Source organism: Puma concolor, chromosome C1 (assembly GCF_028749965.1).
Source record: "Puma concolor isolate L17-30 chromosome C1, mPumCon1.1.hap2, whole genome shotgun sequence".
Classification (NCBI taxonomy): domain Eukaryota; kingdom Metazoa; phylum Chordata; class Mammalia; order Carnivora; family Felidae; genus Puma; species Puma concolor.
Genome location: NC_141674.1, coordinates 185,305,594 through 185,322,020, shown reverse-complemented (window position 1 = coordinate 185,322,020; position 16,427 = coordinate 185,305,594). Strand labels below are relative to the sequence as shown.

At 40.7% G+C, this 16,427-nt stretch overlaps 1 protein-coding gene across 3 annotated transcripts in view; it reads right to left on the bottom strand.

Moving 5' to 3' along the window:
- The window catches only part of PLCL1 (phospholipase C like 1 (inactive)), a 337,835-nt gene extending 322,247 nt beyond the window's left edge, over positions 1–15,588 (bottom strand). The window contains exon 1 of one of the 3 annotated variants that reach the window (XM_025935332.2): positions 14,832–15,588. In XM_025935332.2, the coding sequence (XP_025791117.2) occupies positions 14,832–15,074 (243 nt within the window). In that variant the 5' untranslated portion in view covers positions 15,075–15,588. The remainder of the gene's footprint in view (positions 1–14,831) is intronic. The other 2 variants (XM_086719220.1, XM_086719221.1) reach the window with 2 other exon arrangements.
- Between the last annotated feature and the right edge of the window lie 839 nt (positions 15,589–16,427).

Here is a 16,427-nt window from a genome sequence, read left to right as displayed (position 1 = left end):
CCTACTGGTGGGATGTTCCTTATTAGAGAAAAAAAAACTTCCACCTTCTTAAAGCCACTATATGTTTGCATCTCTTTGTTAGAGCAATTTAGCTTCCTAGCAATGAAAAAGTATTTATAAATATGGAAAGTAAACTCCCTAATTTCAAAGGCTCAGATTTTTGTGTACAAATATTCTCAGCAAAATTCTACCTTTAATAAAGCTTAGAGTGAAATTTTAAATTCTAGTATAGAACAAACCAAACATCTAAAGCAAGCAATACTTTCGAGGGCTGGGTACCACCACCAATGGTACAGTCTGAAAGCTGGAGACAGAATAGTTTAGGAAGGAAAAGACCCAAATGATAGAAGAAGAAAAACACTTGAAAAAAACTACAAAGACAATCCCTTGAGGGTCATAGCACCAAGATCCTTATAGGAATAAGACAAATAATCTATCTTAGTCATCTAGTTGATCTTTAAAATGTTCAGACCAGAGGCATCTGGGTGTCTCAGTCGGTTAAGCATCTGACTCTTGATCTAGACTCAGGTCATGATCTTGCGGTTCGTGGGCCCCAGCCCCTTGTCAGGCTCTGTGCTGACAGTGCAGAGCCTGCTTAAGATGCTCTCTCTCTTTCTCTCTCTGCCCTTCCCCTGTTCTCTCTCTCTCTCTCATTCTCTCTCTCTCTCTCTCTCTCTCTCAAAAATAAACATTAAAAAAAAGAAAGAGCAAATACTTTAAAATAAAATATTCAAATAATTTTCAACTGTAAAAACCGAAAATCAAAATCGAAACCATGAATAAGAGTTCAGAAAGATTTAAGGCATAATCAGATAAACACAAAGTTAAGCTTTTATGTCCAAAAGAAACCTCAGAGCAAAGTTTTGTACTTTGTAACAAAAAAAAAATTTTTAAAAGATAGTAAGGTATTAGTCATAGTTGTTAAAGGATCTAAGTCACATTTTGGTTTCCTCCAGACTTTTCTTGAAGGAGTTCAGAACAACAAAAATATCCTGTGCAGTGTTTTCATTTTACATAAATAAATATTTAATATCCACATCCAGGAATTTTTAAAATTATAATGTCAGCTTTTTTTTATCTTGTTTAATGCCACTAAACCCACTACATAAAGATTTTATGTCCTCAGTTGATCCCAAAGTCACTGAAGAGTACTGTCTTTCTCTTCTGGCTTTTAACAGGCTTTATACAATAGAAAGCATTCCATAAGCCAGTCTTATTATCTATGAAACCAGACAGCAATTGGTTCTCTATGGTGTTAGTATGCATGGAAATTACACTTTAATATATGCAGCACTCAGGAGACTATGGACTTTATTCTTATTTTCACACCTTACATTGCCACACGGCTGGACTTACACTGACAATACATACACAGTAAGAAATGACCCAAGGCCCAGGTCAGTATGTATTTTGTATACGTGTTACAAACAGTGTCTACAATATGATTCTTCTAGTGAATCTTATTCACTAAAGTTGAAAAAGGTAAAATAAATAGTTGATTTTACAAACTAGCCACCAGGACTCATCAAAACACCTCTTTAGGAAAAAATTGAAACAAAGTCTCATTCTCTAACAAAACTACCCACATCTTCACCACAGAAGATCTTCCTCTGTCTACAACATCGTCTCTTTTGTCCCAATTATGACTTGATAAATTTTATACTTTTAACAATGAGGGTAGAGGTGGATAGCTGACCAAATATAGAGATAAGTGGAATCTATTTTCCTAGGGAGTCTCAGGTATATTCTACTCAGAATCAAATCAAACACACAAGAATGTTGTGACAACCTGAAAATCATCCTTCAATTGTTGTGAAGGATATATTAAAAATAAATCCAGAAACCTGAATCCTCTTCTTTTTAAATCTTGTAAGATCATAGGAAGCAGTTCTCCACCAATTTGCTTTATAATTTGAGGAAGTCTGTAACCTAAGTCTCAAAGAGGTAAATAACCAAATCTGCAAAGAGGTAAATTCAACTATTATGAAGTAAACTCTAAGGATTCTTTCAGTTCAATTTGCTATGAAAACTCTATTTTAAATTAAGCATAAAAAAGTAGACCATGTAAAACTGCAGATGCACTTAGAAAGGAAACATTCTTAAAATCCATAAATTAAGTGTTTTTCTTTAAAACCCAACGAACTATGCATATTTATTAACAAATTATCTTTTTGTTTAAAGAATCTAATAAAATTAATCTGGAGTTGGATAAAATCATCACTATAGTCATTACCTTGTTCTGAAACTAGGATGGGATAGAATCTTCACTCCCAAATATGTTTATGTCCTATTCCCCAGAACCTGTGAATATATTCCAGGTGAATATATATCCATGGCAATGGGGAATTAAGCCTACACATGGAATTAAGGTTGCTCATCAACCAACGTCAAAATAGGAAGATTATCCTGGATTGTCTGGGTTAGCCTAATGTAATACCAAGGATCCTCTAATGTAAAGAAGAAGACATGAGAGTTAGAAGGGGACAAGGTAGAAAATCAAAGACTCCACGGGCCACCGTTGGTTTTGAAAATGGAAGGATCTATGATCCAAAAATTAAAAAAAAACAGGGCAGATTCTAGATGCTAAAGGGAGCAAGAAAACAGATTTTTCCCCAGAACTTCCAAAAAGGAACACAGCCCTGATAATACCTTGATTTTAGCCAAGGGAGGCAAATTTCAGACTGCAGACCTCTAGAACCATAAGATAATAAATCTGAGTTGCTTGAAGCCACTAAGCTTGTGGTAATTTGTTTCAGCACCAATATACTTAGGGCTTCTAAAATGTAGGTTTTAAAGGGTAAGAAACCCAAACCCCCAATCTAGGAGGTGTGCCAAAACAATCACCTTTGATCTATTGCTGTTTCTTAGATCCCTCTGACTCCAACTTAAGTGAAAGAATGTGTGTGCACCTAGCTCAATAAATGGTGGTTGCTTTTATTGCAGAATGATGTGAGGTTGAACTAACTTTAACTTTGTTTTCTGCCTGGCCCCATTCCAATCAGATCAGTATGTTCTTATATCACTGGCTTTGGGAATTTGGAGTATTGGAGTTGCAGGTTTGGAGGATAAAAGAAAATAGGGAAGAAAAATTCTCCCCTCCCTCCACTTTAATAGCTGTGAGACCTAAAACAAGTTTCCACACCTCTCAGAGCCTCAACTTCCTCATCTCTAAGGTTGAAATGATAACAAGAGCTTGCCAAGCTATCATAAGAATTAAAGAGGGGCGCCTGGGTGGCTCAGTCGGTTAAGCGTCTGACTTCGGCTCAGGTCATGATCTCACAGTTCATGAGTTCAAGCCCTGCATCGGGCTCTGTGCTGACAGCTCAGAGCCTGGAGCCTGCTTCACATTCTGTGTCTCCCTCTCTCTCTGCCCCTTCCCTGCTCATGCTCTGTCTCTCTCTGTCTCAAAAATAAATAAACATTAAAAAAAAAAAAAACATAGGATTTTGACTATATTAGTACCTGTAATTGTTCTACACGACGAAATCTTGAAAAATCCCCCATTCTCTATCCATGGTATCACAAACAGTTCTCTATAATGGTGCCCTGGATAAATGGAAGAGATGGTGGACAGCCATACTTAGTAAATGAAAGGGCAAAGTTAGAGAATGATCTCTAAGCTCGCCAATCCTATAATAATGTAATTGACAATTAAACAGTGTCAAATTGTTAGAATATGAACATGTGAGTTTCATTTTCCCCTCAACTGCTTCCTCCCAACTATACCATCTTGGATCCCCCTTTGTCCCTAGGTACTCTGGTTACTACTAATAGCTCACTCAGATTCCATAATGTTTCAATCTCTCCCACTTATTAGAAGGGTTCTTTCAAGTTCTTAAAAACTCAGTCCTGTTCATTTTACAACTTCAACCTCACGTTCAATTCCAAATCCTCTTCTCTGCCTCATTGCCCACATGGCAAGCTAGAATGTTGGCTATAGTGGTTGGAGCCGGGTGGGGGGTGGGTCTACTCTACCCACTTCTCCCTTTCTCTTCCTCTTGACACTTCCCTACTAGAGCTTGGCTGGAGGAAGGATAGGAGAGGCCAAGGTCTCCCCATAGATAGTCCCAGAGGGATATTGCAGGCCCTACTGGGTTGGCTTTCTCTGCTCCTCAAGTTAACACTAAACTGACCCTTGGCTCTCTCTGTGGGGAGGCATACAAATGCAGACTCTCTGGAGTTGCTGCTTCTCCACAGTCTCCTTTCCCCCATATTCATCATCAGAGGTCTGACTTGGACACTGACCTCTACCTCTCACCTCACCCAGTCCCTGCCCCAGCATTTTGTTAGTCCCTCTACCCCAGATGGCTTCTTTGGGTAGGGCACCAGCAAGAGGCCTGGCCATTTTCCATCATGTCCCCTTTCTCCACACCTGGGACAGCATTAGGGGATCTGATGGTATAACTCAGTACCTTCCAGAGGGGAGATGAGCATCAGTCCCAACCTATAGGGAGACTTGGTAGAGAGGGGGACTGTTAGATGCCACCACCATTACACATTCTCTTGAGTCCTTTCTTTCTCAGCCTCAGAAAAAGGTCATGAGCTCTTCTTCCCAACAATGAGGAAAGTGGAAGGAACAGGCTTTCCAGGAACCATAACATCCCTCCAAGGCTACCTCCTCCCTCTCAGGCCTCTTCTTATTTAGCCTGGGGAAGAGGGGTGAGCAAGGGTAGTAGCGAAAACCACACTATAAGACCAAGCCTGGTGCCTGAACACAGCAGTTCACGGTCTCCTGAAGCTAGACCTTTGTTGGAATTTTATTTTAAGCTGTGATGGTTAATTCTAGTGCTCCCAGCTGTTTCCATCTTGTTACACTAATTTCTATATTAACTTGTTTGTCAGAACCATTTCTCTGTAGGTGAAACTGACATGCTGAGGATGCAACAATGAAGAATTTTCTTGGACTTTCCTGGGGCTAGGGCTAGAAAAGTAGACAAAACTCATCTTTAATGCCAAACGTTCTGCCCAACAACCCAGACCAATCCTTCCTAGATCCTTCTCAGGAATCTCTCAGCTCAAAGGGCTTTGTGCCCAGAAATTACTGGTAGGTGTTTAAGGTGTGAGGTGTTAGTTAAAAACTCTCCAGAAAAAATTTTAAAAGCCTTCAAAATCAAAAAAAAATCTGAATTTCCAAATATACAAGTTCTGGCAGAATGCTCCAGGTAAAAAGACACTTGCTAAGCTATTTACCCTGTCCATTTGTAAATATGGTCCCATCTGACTCCATTCCCCTCTAACACACCTTGATCCTTCTCTTTCTCTTCTCTCTCAAACCCCAGAAATCTCAATATCTGGTCAAACTTAACTGCTAACACTTCTGAGTATGACTTTTCACAGTCCATGCAGCTACTTCTGTGACAAACATGTCTCTGTATAAAGACCATCACTCCTGATGTCTAGAACACAGACAGCTATAGGATCAAAAGGTCACCTGCTACTGAGGCTTCTGACTTCCAGTGTGTCTAGCACAAGTGTGTGTGCACATATACACACAGTATACACACCGCTGCATTTATCACAAAACTAGCTTGATCCCATACTATCTGAACATGAGGAAGTATTAGGAAAAATAATTATTTTAAGTTTCAGATGTTTGGGGAAAGCTTTCTTTTTTCCTTCAAACAAAAAAAAATCCACTTTAAGAGAATGGGACCAAACAGCTCATAGTGCAAATGCTGCAACAGGAAAAGAGAGTGAAAGAGGAAGAAAAAGCCAAGGTCCAATGTCTTTTCAATGATTTAACATAACCGCAGATAGATAATAAAAACTAACATATGAGTGTTTCAACAAAAGAGCTGACTGTGCCTTTAATACCTAGCCAGTCTCCAAATGATGAGGACAAACCTCTGGGTATCATCTGGCCACCGTATATATCTCTGAACAGTGGAATAGACTCATTACCTTTAACACAATAAAGCAGCCATAAGCACAGTAATTTCTTGAAATAATTATGTATTTGAATTTCCCACATGTTAACTCCGGAATTTCTATCCCCCCTCAAAAAAAAAAAAGAAAATGAAATGACTAGACAGACTTTAAGTTTAATGAAATTCCACAAATATTTGCCAGGTCCCTCCTATGGGTGAGGAACTACACTACCTCAAATGTAATTGGAAGGAAATCTCAATCATACAACATCATAGCCACTACCACTTAACAAAATTTCAACTTCCTTGGGTTAGAAAGTCAAATACTCCTTATTGATTTATTGATGCTGGAAGACAAACTATCAAACTATAAAATAAATCATATCAAGTTGCAAGTGATTAAGTAACAGTCCATCCTTAGTCTGTATAATTGATACCAAAGTTGGATCATAAACTCTTGTCTCACAGTAAAATATGCTAATTCTGTTCAAAGAGTAAAAATATGCTAATAGGAGCCCACTCCTCTAAAGGTAAAGTGGAATGCAATACTAACGTGAAGTTATAGGTATTTTACATAAAAAGTTATGAAACTTCAAAAATGTATTTTTGAAAATGTATTCAATCTTTAACAACTTCCCAAAATTGTTTTCAGAATCACTTTTTATAGATTTATCAGCTAAACTAGTTTCTAAGGTAAGCATAAAATGTCTGCCATTTCATCCAGTGGCTAAGGTTTAAATCAATATGATTTAAGAGGATGTATAACATAAAGATTAAAGCAACCTGTAGAGCTAGACTATTTGAGTCCATTTCCTGGCTCTGCCATTTACTAGCTATGTGACCTTGGGCAAGTCACTTACCTCTCCATCTATAAAAATGGAAATAATAATAATAAATACTTACTTAATGGTTATTGTAAGGGTTGACTGAATTAACACACATGAAGTGCTTGGAACAATGCTGGACTATAATACAGTATATAAGCTTTTGTTATTATTGTAAAGAAAATGTCTCAATAGGAAAATCTCTTCAAGATGTCACATCTATTCAAGATGTTTTATCTATTACATTAAATGTAAAAACAAACCTATTTAATTACTAATAACATTTCTAAATGTATAATATTTAATTATAGCATAGACTCAATCATTCCAAAATATTTCAAAATAGTTCATCAAATGCTGAAGATGTCTTTGTATCTTATATGTCAGCCTCTAGGGGGAGCACAAACTCTGTCCCTTACCGCCCCCCACCCCCCCACCACCCCTGCCTCTGCCCCAACCCCTACCTCCTCCTCCAAAAATTAGTCGCAATAATTAAGAAACTGCAAGTCCAAGGACAATAACGAGCTATGTTTTATGGGAAGTGAAATTTTTCAAAGGAGAAAAAAATCAGCGTGCACATAGCATGGTGTCCTCTCTCTGTCCTGAACCCAACAAGTGTTGACTTGAAGAAGAACAGAACACTGCCATTTGCACTTGCTCTTCCAACACAGGTGCCCTTTTCCAAGCCAGACCCTAACCCAGCCTGGGTCAAGGAAGCCTTAGGACATTCTGCTTCTGCTGCCACCTTACTCTTTGGCCCTGGGAGTTGTGCTCCTGAGCCTCCCATTCTCATCATTGGCTGTCAGATCTAGGATGGGGGGGTGTAGGCTTTGAGCACACAGGCTATTTGGCCTGCTTTGGTCTGAAATCACTTGCGTCTTAGGGAAAAGCCCTTACAACATGATCAGTTCCAACCTTCTTAGAGTTCTGCTTTGAAATCTTAGTCCTAGTTAATAGTAGTGTTTCTTTTGCCTCTTTTTGCCTTGCTTGTGCATTTATCTCCTGCAATACTTCAGAAGCTATTCTGAATACAACCTCATGATCATTTCTAACCTTCACATTGTACCACACAATAATACAAGTTTGCCAATTTGTACATACTTCCTGTGCTTAGTCTAGTACAGACTTAGCATCTTTTAAAAGGCTCTTGAAAGAATTGAAAGGTCAGCATGAAACAATTAGCAAAGCAGAAATTATTTTTCAAAGGTGTTTTAATCTTTTGAATACAACATTGTATTGTTAAGGAAAAACACAATATCCTTGCCTATAATCACTACACACTTCATACACTTATAGAAATTAAGACATCTTTGGAAACTAAGCACACTTTCTAAAATAGTTTAGTTTTCATGTTGTTTTGTTTCATTTTGGATGGATTGTTCTACTTTCAAATTTAACCTGCCTTTCTTCTTCCTACAGTGTTAATGATAATATAAGTAATGATTCCTTTCTGCGCACCATGTTCAAACCCACTTTTCTCAAAGTAATGCTAGTATTAGTGAGGTGAGTTAAAATGGTACAATTGAAAATGAACTAGATTATATCTCTCTTAAACACATCCATATAAGATGCTACAAACAAAAGGACAAATCCAATTTAATTTTAAATCCAAGGAACTACTCCAATATTTTCAAATACTATGATTTTATTGCCATCAAGTGTTAGCTCAAATGCATAGTACATTGGTGACGACTTAAAACAAAAAATTGTTGTTATAGAAGTTGACCGTTTGGTGCTAATTTTTATTATCACCTTTAGCATACTCAATAATCACAATAAATTTTGTCTATGTACCCTTTTATAGGAACCGGGATACAGAGATAAATAAAATTCAATGAAACTACAAATATATCCTCTTGACATTATTAAAACACTTACCAAAATATAAGATTTCATAGAACTGACAAGTTTTACTATAATAAGATTTACTAATTTATTACCTTAGATTTAGATAGAAAGTTCAATCAAATTTTTCTTTCTTCCCATCTAATAACCAATGGTTCATTTACTGGTGCTAAAATGGGAGACAAAAAATTGCTCCTCCCTCATACTGTTGTTAAGTCATTTTAAGTTTGACAATTGTTTTATTCTTTTTTAAAGTTTATTTAATTTTGAGAGAGAGAGAGCGAGGGAGGGGAAGAGAGAGAGGGAGACAGATAATCCCAAGCAGGCCCCCCATGCTGTCAGCACAGAGCCTGACGTGGGGCTTGAACTCACCAACCAGTGAGATCATAACCCAAGCCAAAATCAAAAGTCCACCACTCAACTGACTAAGTCACCCAGGAGCCCCAGGTGGGCAGCTGTTTTAAATGTACAATCTTATACATCTCAGGTTGGACATCGCTCCTGAAAATGGGATTCTATTTCATTATTATTCAAGCTGAACAAAAGTGATGGAGGAGCAGGGCAGCCTGACCAGTTGCTCTGGCATTACCTAGAAGCAATAATGGATCTTTGTTCAATCACACTGAAGGTAAAGCTGGCTGTCTCCTAATGTCTCTTCAAGGCACCCTGCTGTGCCTCAGGTGTTATTTGGCAATATATGTTCAACTGACATTTTACAGTACAAAATTTAATTATTTGTTTTCTCTACTATAAAAAGGAAAAGGCTGAGAAAAAAACTATTTAGTCTAAATTGCAATGTATATTTAACCTCTCAATGACTACATAGTTAACTTATACTTTTTGAACCTTAAAATATTTTCCAAGAAGGAAAACAAATAGTGTGAATTCACACAGCAATAGCAAACACTAATTCACAGGCACTTCTAAAACCTTTCCTCAAAATAGGACAAAGCTCTTTATCCAAATTTTATTCCTAATATTCTTAAGAGGCATTATAAGCAATCACATCAGAAAGGGACCACAGTGACAGGCAACCACTTCTAAGGTGAAATGTGTCCATGTTTCTATGGCAATTTCAGAGGAAGTAAACACTGTGACTAAAGTTGCTGGGATAATAAACCAGATCAACCTAAGAGGTTCAACACTATTAATATAGCTGAATCATACCTTAGGAGGGGCACCTCCGACTAAAGCCACCAGGGCATGAGCACAGCACCCCTTATAGTAAAGGCTGACCAGCTCCACTCTACAATCAGGTTGTTTTTCCAAAATGTACTCATAAGTTAGTTATTTGGAACTTTTAACACATACTTCTATGGGCAAAGAAAGAAATAAGTCTACAAATGCTGATTCATTCCCAAGCTCATCTACAGAAGCCTGTTTAGCTTATAGTGTGCCTAAAATTGTTAATTTTTAATCATATTAAGTTACCCTTCATAACTGTAATACAAAATGCTTTCAGAGCTCTAGCTTCAGAGCCCCTACTTCATCACTCTCCTAAAATAATGCATCTTCCTATGTCCAAGGTACTTGTTTCCTTTCTGTATCAGTCTAAAAGAGAATACAAGCCCTCACAACCTCACCTACATGTAGGGCACGGGAGAAGCAGCCTGGTGTAAAACAACAGATGTGTACTGGCAACATGGAGGACATCTGCCAAATTGCTATGCCTTTTAGAATACAGCACAGGCCTCACAAAATGACTAAAGACAGGAAGGTCTGCAATCCCTTTCTAGAGCCATCCATCTCTAGGTGTTCTGGGTTGGGAAGTGGGGGGAGCAGAGAAAGGGAAATTTCCCCCGCAAGCCATAGGGCCCAAGATTCAGACTCTTCTGCCACTCTCTTAATAGGTTCATGTCGTTTCGAACCTAGAAAGTATTCAGACTGTGGCCTTCCTGCCTCTGAGAGTCAGCATAAGAGCACAAGCCCTGGAGTTAACCAGACATGGGTATGAATCCTAACTCCACATCGTGAATCAGTAGTTTTCTGTGCCTCTGTTCTCTACTTTCATTTATTATTTCTGAGAAAGACATAGAGACTGTGCACAAGTGGTGGAGGGCAGAGAGAGAGGGAGACCAGACCCTAAAGAAGGCTCCAGGCTCTGAGCTGTCAACACAGAGCCCAACATGGGGCTCGAACTCATGAACCATGAGATTATGACCTGAGCCAAAGTCAGATGCTTAACCTACTGAGCCACCCAGGCACCCTTCTTCTCTACTTGAGAGGGTTTGCTGTGAGGATCAAGTGACATAATGTATGAAAGCTCCTAGTTTATAGTACCTGACTCACAGTAGGCAACACTTCATAATAAAATAAAACTCCTTTTGCCCCACGGAAGAGAGCCATAATTTTGATATGTGTCAACAGGTACCCAAGGCACATCTTTGAGGCTACAGCTCAGAAACCCACCACACTAGCCCCAAAATGAACATGACAGAATAAGACTGGCCATGACATAAAATAATGAGACACAAAAAATACCAAAGCAATTACTTTCACGATTTCAGTTCAGGTATCAGCACGTCATTCCCATCTCCTATCTTCATCCAACACACCTACGTCCATGACATCCACATGATGATTTCTTCTAAAGAATTTATATTTTAGTAGAATTGAAAAGAAAACATAGAACCCTTCAATATGTTACATACAATGGAAGAAAAAACAGCTATTTAGAAAACATGTATGTATTTCAGTTCCCATCATTACTATAAGGAATGAGATATGCTGCTTTCTATTTCCAAATCGTTACAGAGTTAAAGAGATATAAACTATAATCGATAGTATTAAATATTTTAAACTTGTAAGTTTGATATCAAAAATTAGATAGAAAAATGGTCTAATATCTTAAGTAGAAATATATTCATATGCAGAATAGTATATAATTGTTTTATATAATCAAACTTGCATGTAAATAACTTGTCGTTTTAAACCCCAAGTCATCAAGAAGCAGTTAAGATGGAGTCTATTGCGATACTGGTATTCAACAATGCACTTACCAAAAACGTGAAGCATTTATCAATGTCAATGCTGTCGAAAATAATAATACAGAAAAACACGGGCAAAAAAATGGATGGATTAAAGAAAACCAAGTTTAAGCCCCCCATTAAATTTTTTAAAACTTAGGACTTGGCATATAAGGGAGAAAGCACAACTATAGTAGAAAAACAGCTATGGGGCGCCTGGGTGGCGCAGTCGGTTAAGCGTCCGACTTCAGCCAGGTCACGATCTCGCGGTCCGTGAGTTCGAGCCCCGCGTCAGGCTCTGGGCTGATGGCTCAGAGCCTGGAGCCTGTTTCCGATTCTATATCTCCCTCTCTCTGCCCCTCCCCTGTTCATGCTCTGTCTCTCTCTGTCCCAAAAATAAATAAACGTTGAAAAAAAAAATTAAAAAAAAAAAAAAAAAGAAAAACAGCTATGATAGACGCTACAAAGATGTGTAAAGTTAATTGTTGTTATTGTTTTCATCTGCTCAGAAGGAAACTGTTTTCTCAACTAAAATCATGTTTTCACAAATTAGAGAGGGCAAATTTACTGAAAACATTTCTTTTATTAATATACAAGACATTTCTTTTATTAATATACAAGACAGTCTGTTTCCTGGTATGATAGAGCAATGCACTATTCTGATTTGTCTAATATCCAAGTTAATAGAGAATATTCTAAGTTGAGCTGAAAATAATTTAATATTTGATGATTTACAACCTTTCAGTGGCTCAGAGTTATGATCATGAATATCAATTATCACAATACTAAGGCTATTTGGAAACACATTTAATAGTTTGATTAACATAAAATGTACTACAGCCTTTATTTTTTATGTATGTTTTAATGCTAAATAAAAAGAACGCTTGGCCAAACTCTGAAGAATGCGTTTTTCTCTCAATATAGGATATGTGCTACATATTTATTATATGATCTAGACCGTTTTTAGAGACTCTCCTTTTTACTTTGCTAAAGTGAACAAACCATGGGGCAGCAGATTCAAGATGCCAACAGAAAGGTCCTTCCTTGATCTCAGAGATGGTGTGGAACAAACCCCACCACCTGCTTCTTTCCCCATTGGACGAGAATGAAGGCCTCTGGGAACAGACCCTAAGGACCCATGCTCACCAATGATCCACCAGGTTATTCTTGAAAATTAACTGACACATCAGAATGATTTTGGACAACTCACTAGGAATCAAAAGCACTTGAAGCAAATTTGAAAATATGAGGCCTATAAACTTCAGTTAAATTTTATTATATAAATCAAGAATGTCAATAGTTCACCACAGATATATACAGATACATATGCTTACATATGCATGGAATATTTCTGGAAGGATACTTAAGAAAGTGTTAACAGCTCTGGGGGCGGACTATGTAAGTGGGAGTGTGGAGTGGCTGGGAGTCTTCCCTTCATGCTCCTTTGCAACATTTGATTTTTTTTCTCATCTGCTTATATTTTCAATAAAACCTACTTTAAAATAATACCAATTTACTTCATTTTCTAGTACCTTTAATTATAAGAAACCATTTATTAAATGCTTATTTTACTATTAAATAGGGGAAAGATCAAGTTGATATTCTGTTACCTCCCTCTTTTGCCACAAAAATAAACCTCAAAACCAAAAAGGCACAATTACTCAGCAAGGGTCCTTCTGAGAATATAAACCAGAACATAATACAATTTAGAAACTGCAAATTAGTTGCAAGCATTTATATATTCCTTACACTCTGTTACTTTTATTTTTTACAACACTATAGAGGCCACTTCTTGTGATGGTATATTTTAAACTATCTTGTGGTGTTTGTTTTCACACACAGGGAACACATGTAGTATCAATATCTTAGAATCCAAAATGTAATTGTTTCCTAATTGTGCTGTTTTTTAAGTTTCAGAATAATATGTTTTCTGACCTGTGGGTTAAAAGAAAAAAAAAGTGATCACTTCCTTTTTATCCAAATTCACACCCGGAATGGAACACTCCTTTTCAAATCATCTAAAAGGCACAGAATAACAGAAACTACTACAAGTCATTTGCAACTACCACCCACTCTTCTTTTTATATAGAAATCTTCCTGTTGGTTTTAAACTTCCATGTGTCAGTGTTGGGGAACAGCCCAGACAATACTAGGAGCAAGGTGGATGTACTGTGGGCACAGTCTCCCCACACTGGCAAGGGGAGCTGGGGCTTGGGCATTAGGAGCTGGTTACACAGCTCAACCCTGAACAATGGTCTTGAATGCATTAGCACACCAAGTAAATTGAATAGTAAGTAGTTTCAAGTCCATCTTTCAGTCTCATCTTTGGCAACACACACACACAGTTTCATACTGACTACTCTACCAAAATCAATTTTGATCTCACATGCACATGATTACTCACGTTCGTTTATGCTGAGGCCCTTTTCCAAAGCCTAAGGGAGAGTTCTGACTTCCAGGATACGTAACCACATGTCATGCACCCAAAAGATGAAATCTCTAACAGGAGGCAAGCTCCGAGCGGAAGGAAGACAGAAAGAGATAAAGCAGGGAAAAGGCTTACAAATTTCTTGCCAAATAGATGAAGGAGAAATATTGTCTAGTGGTCGAGCGGTCAGGAAGCATTTTCCCTTCCTGCGGTGGTAACCACAAAGACCTGGGATGATGCTCGGGGTATTTATTGACTGCTTTCTGCTCGCGCTTTCTGCAGTGCAGAAACTCTGGGCTCCACCATCGCTCGCCACTTGGTCACAGGGTCCACTGAAAACTCTGCCTGTCTACCGGGAAAGTTCACGCTTCTTGGGATTTCAGGATCATTGGAATCTGGAGGGTTGTTCTTGGGGTGGGGAGGAAGCTGTTTGTTTTTTGTTTTTGTTTTTGTTTTTTCTTTCACTTGAGGGTTAACTGTGCATTTCCTTTACTGGGGGTGGGGGGTGGAGGGGGGATTAAGCTAACCTTTCTCTGGAGAGCAGTGCACAACCATCCTGTGGTTTGCATTTATATTGAATCCTCCCTTCCTCCTTCCATCAACGGTTTAGTGAAGCTTTCAGAGAAAATGAGGGAAAGCATCCATCAAAACGCAAAGACGCAGAGTGGAACTTTTCCTCTGCTGTCAGGGGGAAAAAAAAAAACTCACTTCTGCTTCTCACGGCCAAGAGCTGAGTCTGGGAACCTCCGGACGAGGAAGGAAGGTTTGGTAATGAGGGAGGTGGGAGAAAACAATGCCGAGCCTGCGATGCCTCCGGACACACCGTACGTACATCCTGCCTGGATCCCCGACCCACACGCCACCCACACCCACGCTCCCCGGGCGGCGCGGCCTCGCTCACCTTGATGATGCTGCTGCGCCGGGGGGTCGCCCGCGCCGCCTCCAGGAGGCCAGCCTCGCTGTCAGCCGGGGCCCCTGCAGAGCCCGTCAGCGCGACCCCGCTGCGACGATCCCTCCACCGGCCCCCAGGGGCCACAGCCGCTCCGTCCCCGGAGGGGGCGTCCGGGCCCACTCGGGGGTCGTCTTCGCACCCGGCCGCGTCCGGCTGCGCGGGACCCTCCCTGCCCGCCGCGCCCTCGGCCATGGCCGGCGAATCGGGCTCTCGGGGGGGAGACGGCACGCCCGGCAGCGGAGTCCAGCCTCTGGGCACGAGTGCGCTCCTGCACCCGGAGGCGGCCCCGCCACACTTTGTTTCACCGCCCGGGGGCGGCGGCGGCGGCGGCGGCAACTTTCTGGAGAGGAGACATCGCTTGGGTAGAGACGTCCGCGGGCTTTGGTCCAGGAGGCCGGCAGTCCGCTGGGGTAGGGCGGCGGGAATGGGGAAGGAGATGCGAGCGGGAGGGAGAAGGAGAGGCGAAAAGGAGAGGGAGGTGTCCGAAATGTGATGCGAACGCCTGCTCTGCGCCAGACAAAAGGCCCCCCGGCGGCTGGCCGGGCGGCCTCCGAGGCCGGGACGCGCGCGGCCTGAGGGGGCCGGAGCCAGACGACCGCGGCCCGGCGCACCCGCCACCTGCCCGTGGACCGCGGCGCAGCGGCCCCAGGAAGTGCGGCGGCGGCGGCGGCGGCCTCCACTCCGCTCTGTTGTGACAGGGAGGGAAGACTTGTTTTGACAGCCCGTGGGGATTGGCAGGCGCCTGGGCCTCTGAGGAGCCTAGCGTCGCCGAGGAGGGGTCGGCCCGACCAATCCCCACTGCGAAGGGGTGTGCCCGAGCGCGAAGAATGGAAGAATGTGTTCTATAACTGGGAGCCGGCCCAGCCGAGCTCGTGTACTCGAGCGAAGGTGTGAGCGCGCGCGCGTGTGCGCACCCTCAGGCGCTCCGTGTACATTTTAGGAAGTTTAGATGTTCGAAATGAGCCTGCAGATGCAACAAAATCCGGGGCTGGGGGAGGGGGCGGGGGAAGGAAACCTTTGGCAAAACAAAGCAATTTGGAGAAAAGGAGGTGTTGAGCCCTAATGTCAAAGTGTTTGAGGTGACAGAGCGCAGCTTCGCACCATCAGGGGTTTACACCAACCCTTTGAAGTCAAATCCATGCAGACATAAACTAGGGTTTACTGAGATTTTGGAGTTGGATAATTTGCTTCAGGTTCCATAAAATGATCTTCAGTTCACTCTCCAATGTGAAAAAACACAACAAGGAAAGGGAATCAGATAAAAAGAGGTGAGGGTAATGGGAATAGAAGAGGTGAGGGTAATAGGAAACTGAACCAACTAAATCCCTTTGGAGAGCGACCCCTAGCAAAGCCACAGTTATGATATGATGGAAGTTGGCCAAGTACAAGATGAGATGGGGGATTTCGTCTCTGTCCTGAAACATCCCTATTTGATTATGGTTCAACCTTCTCTCTCTAGATAATCCTATATAAACATATTTTGCTCCTTTCCAGCAAGTTAGCAACCAAGAAGAGAGATACCTATGGATGATGCATTGTCACTGA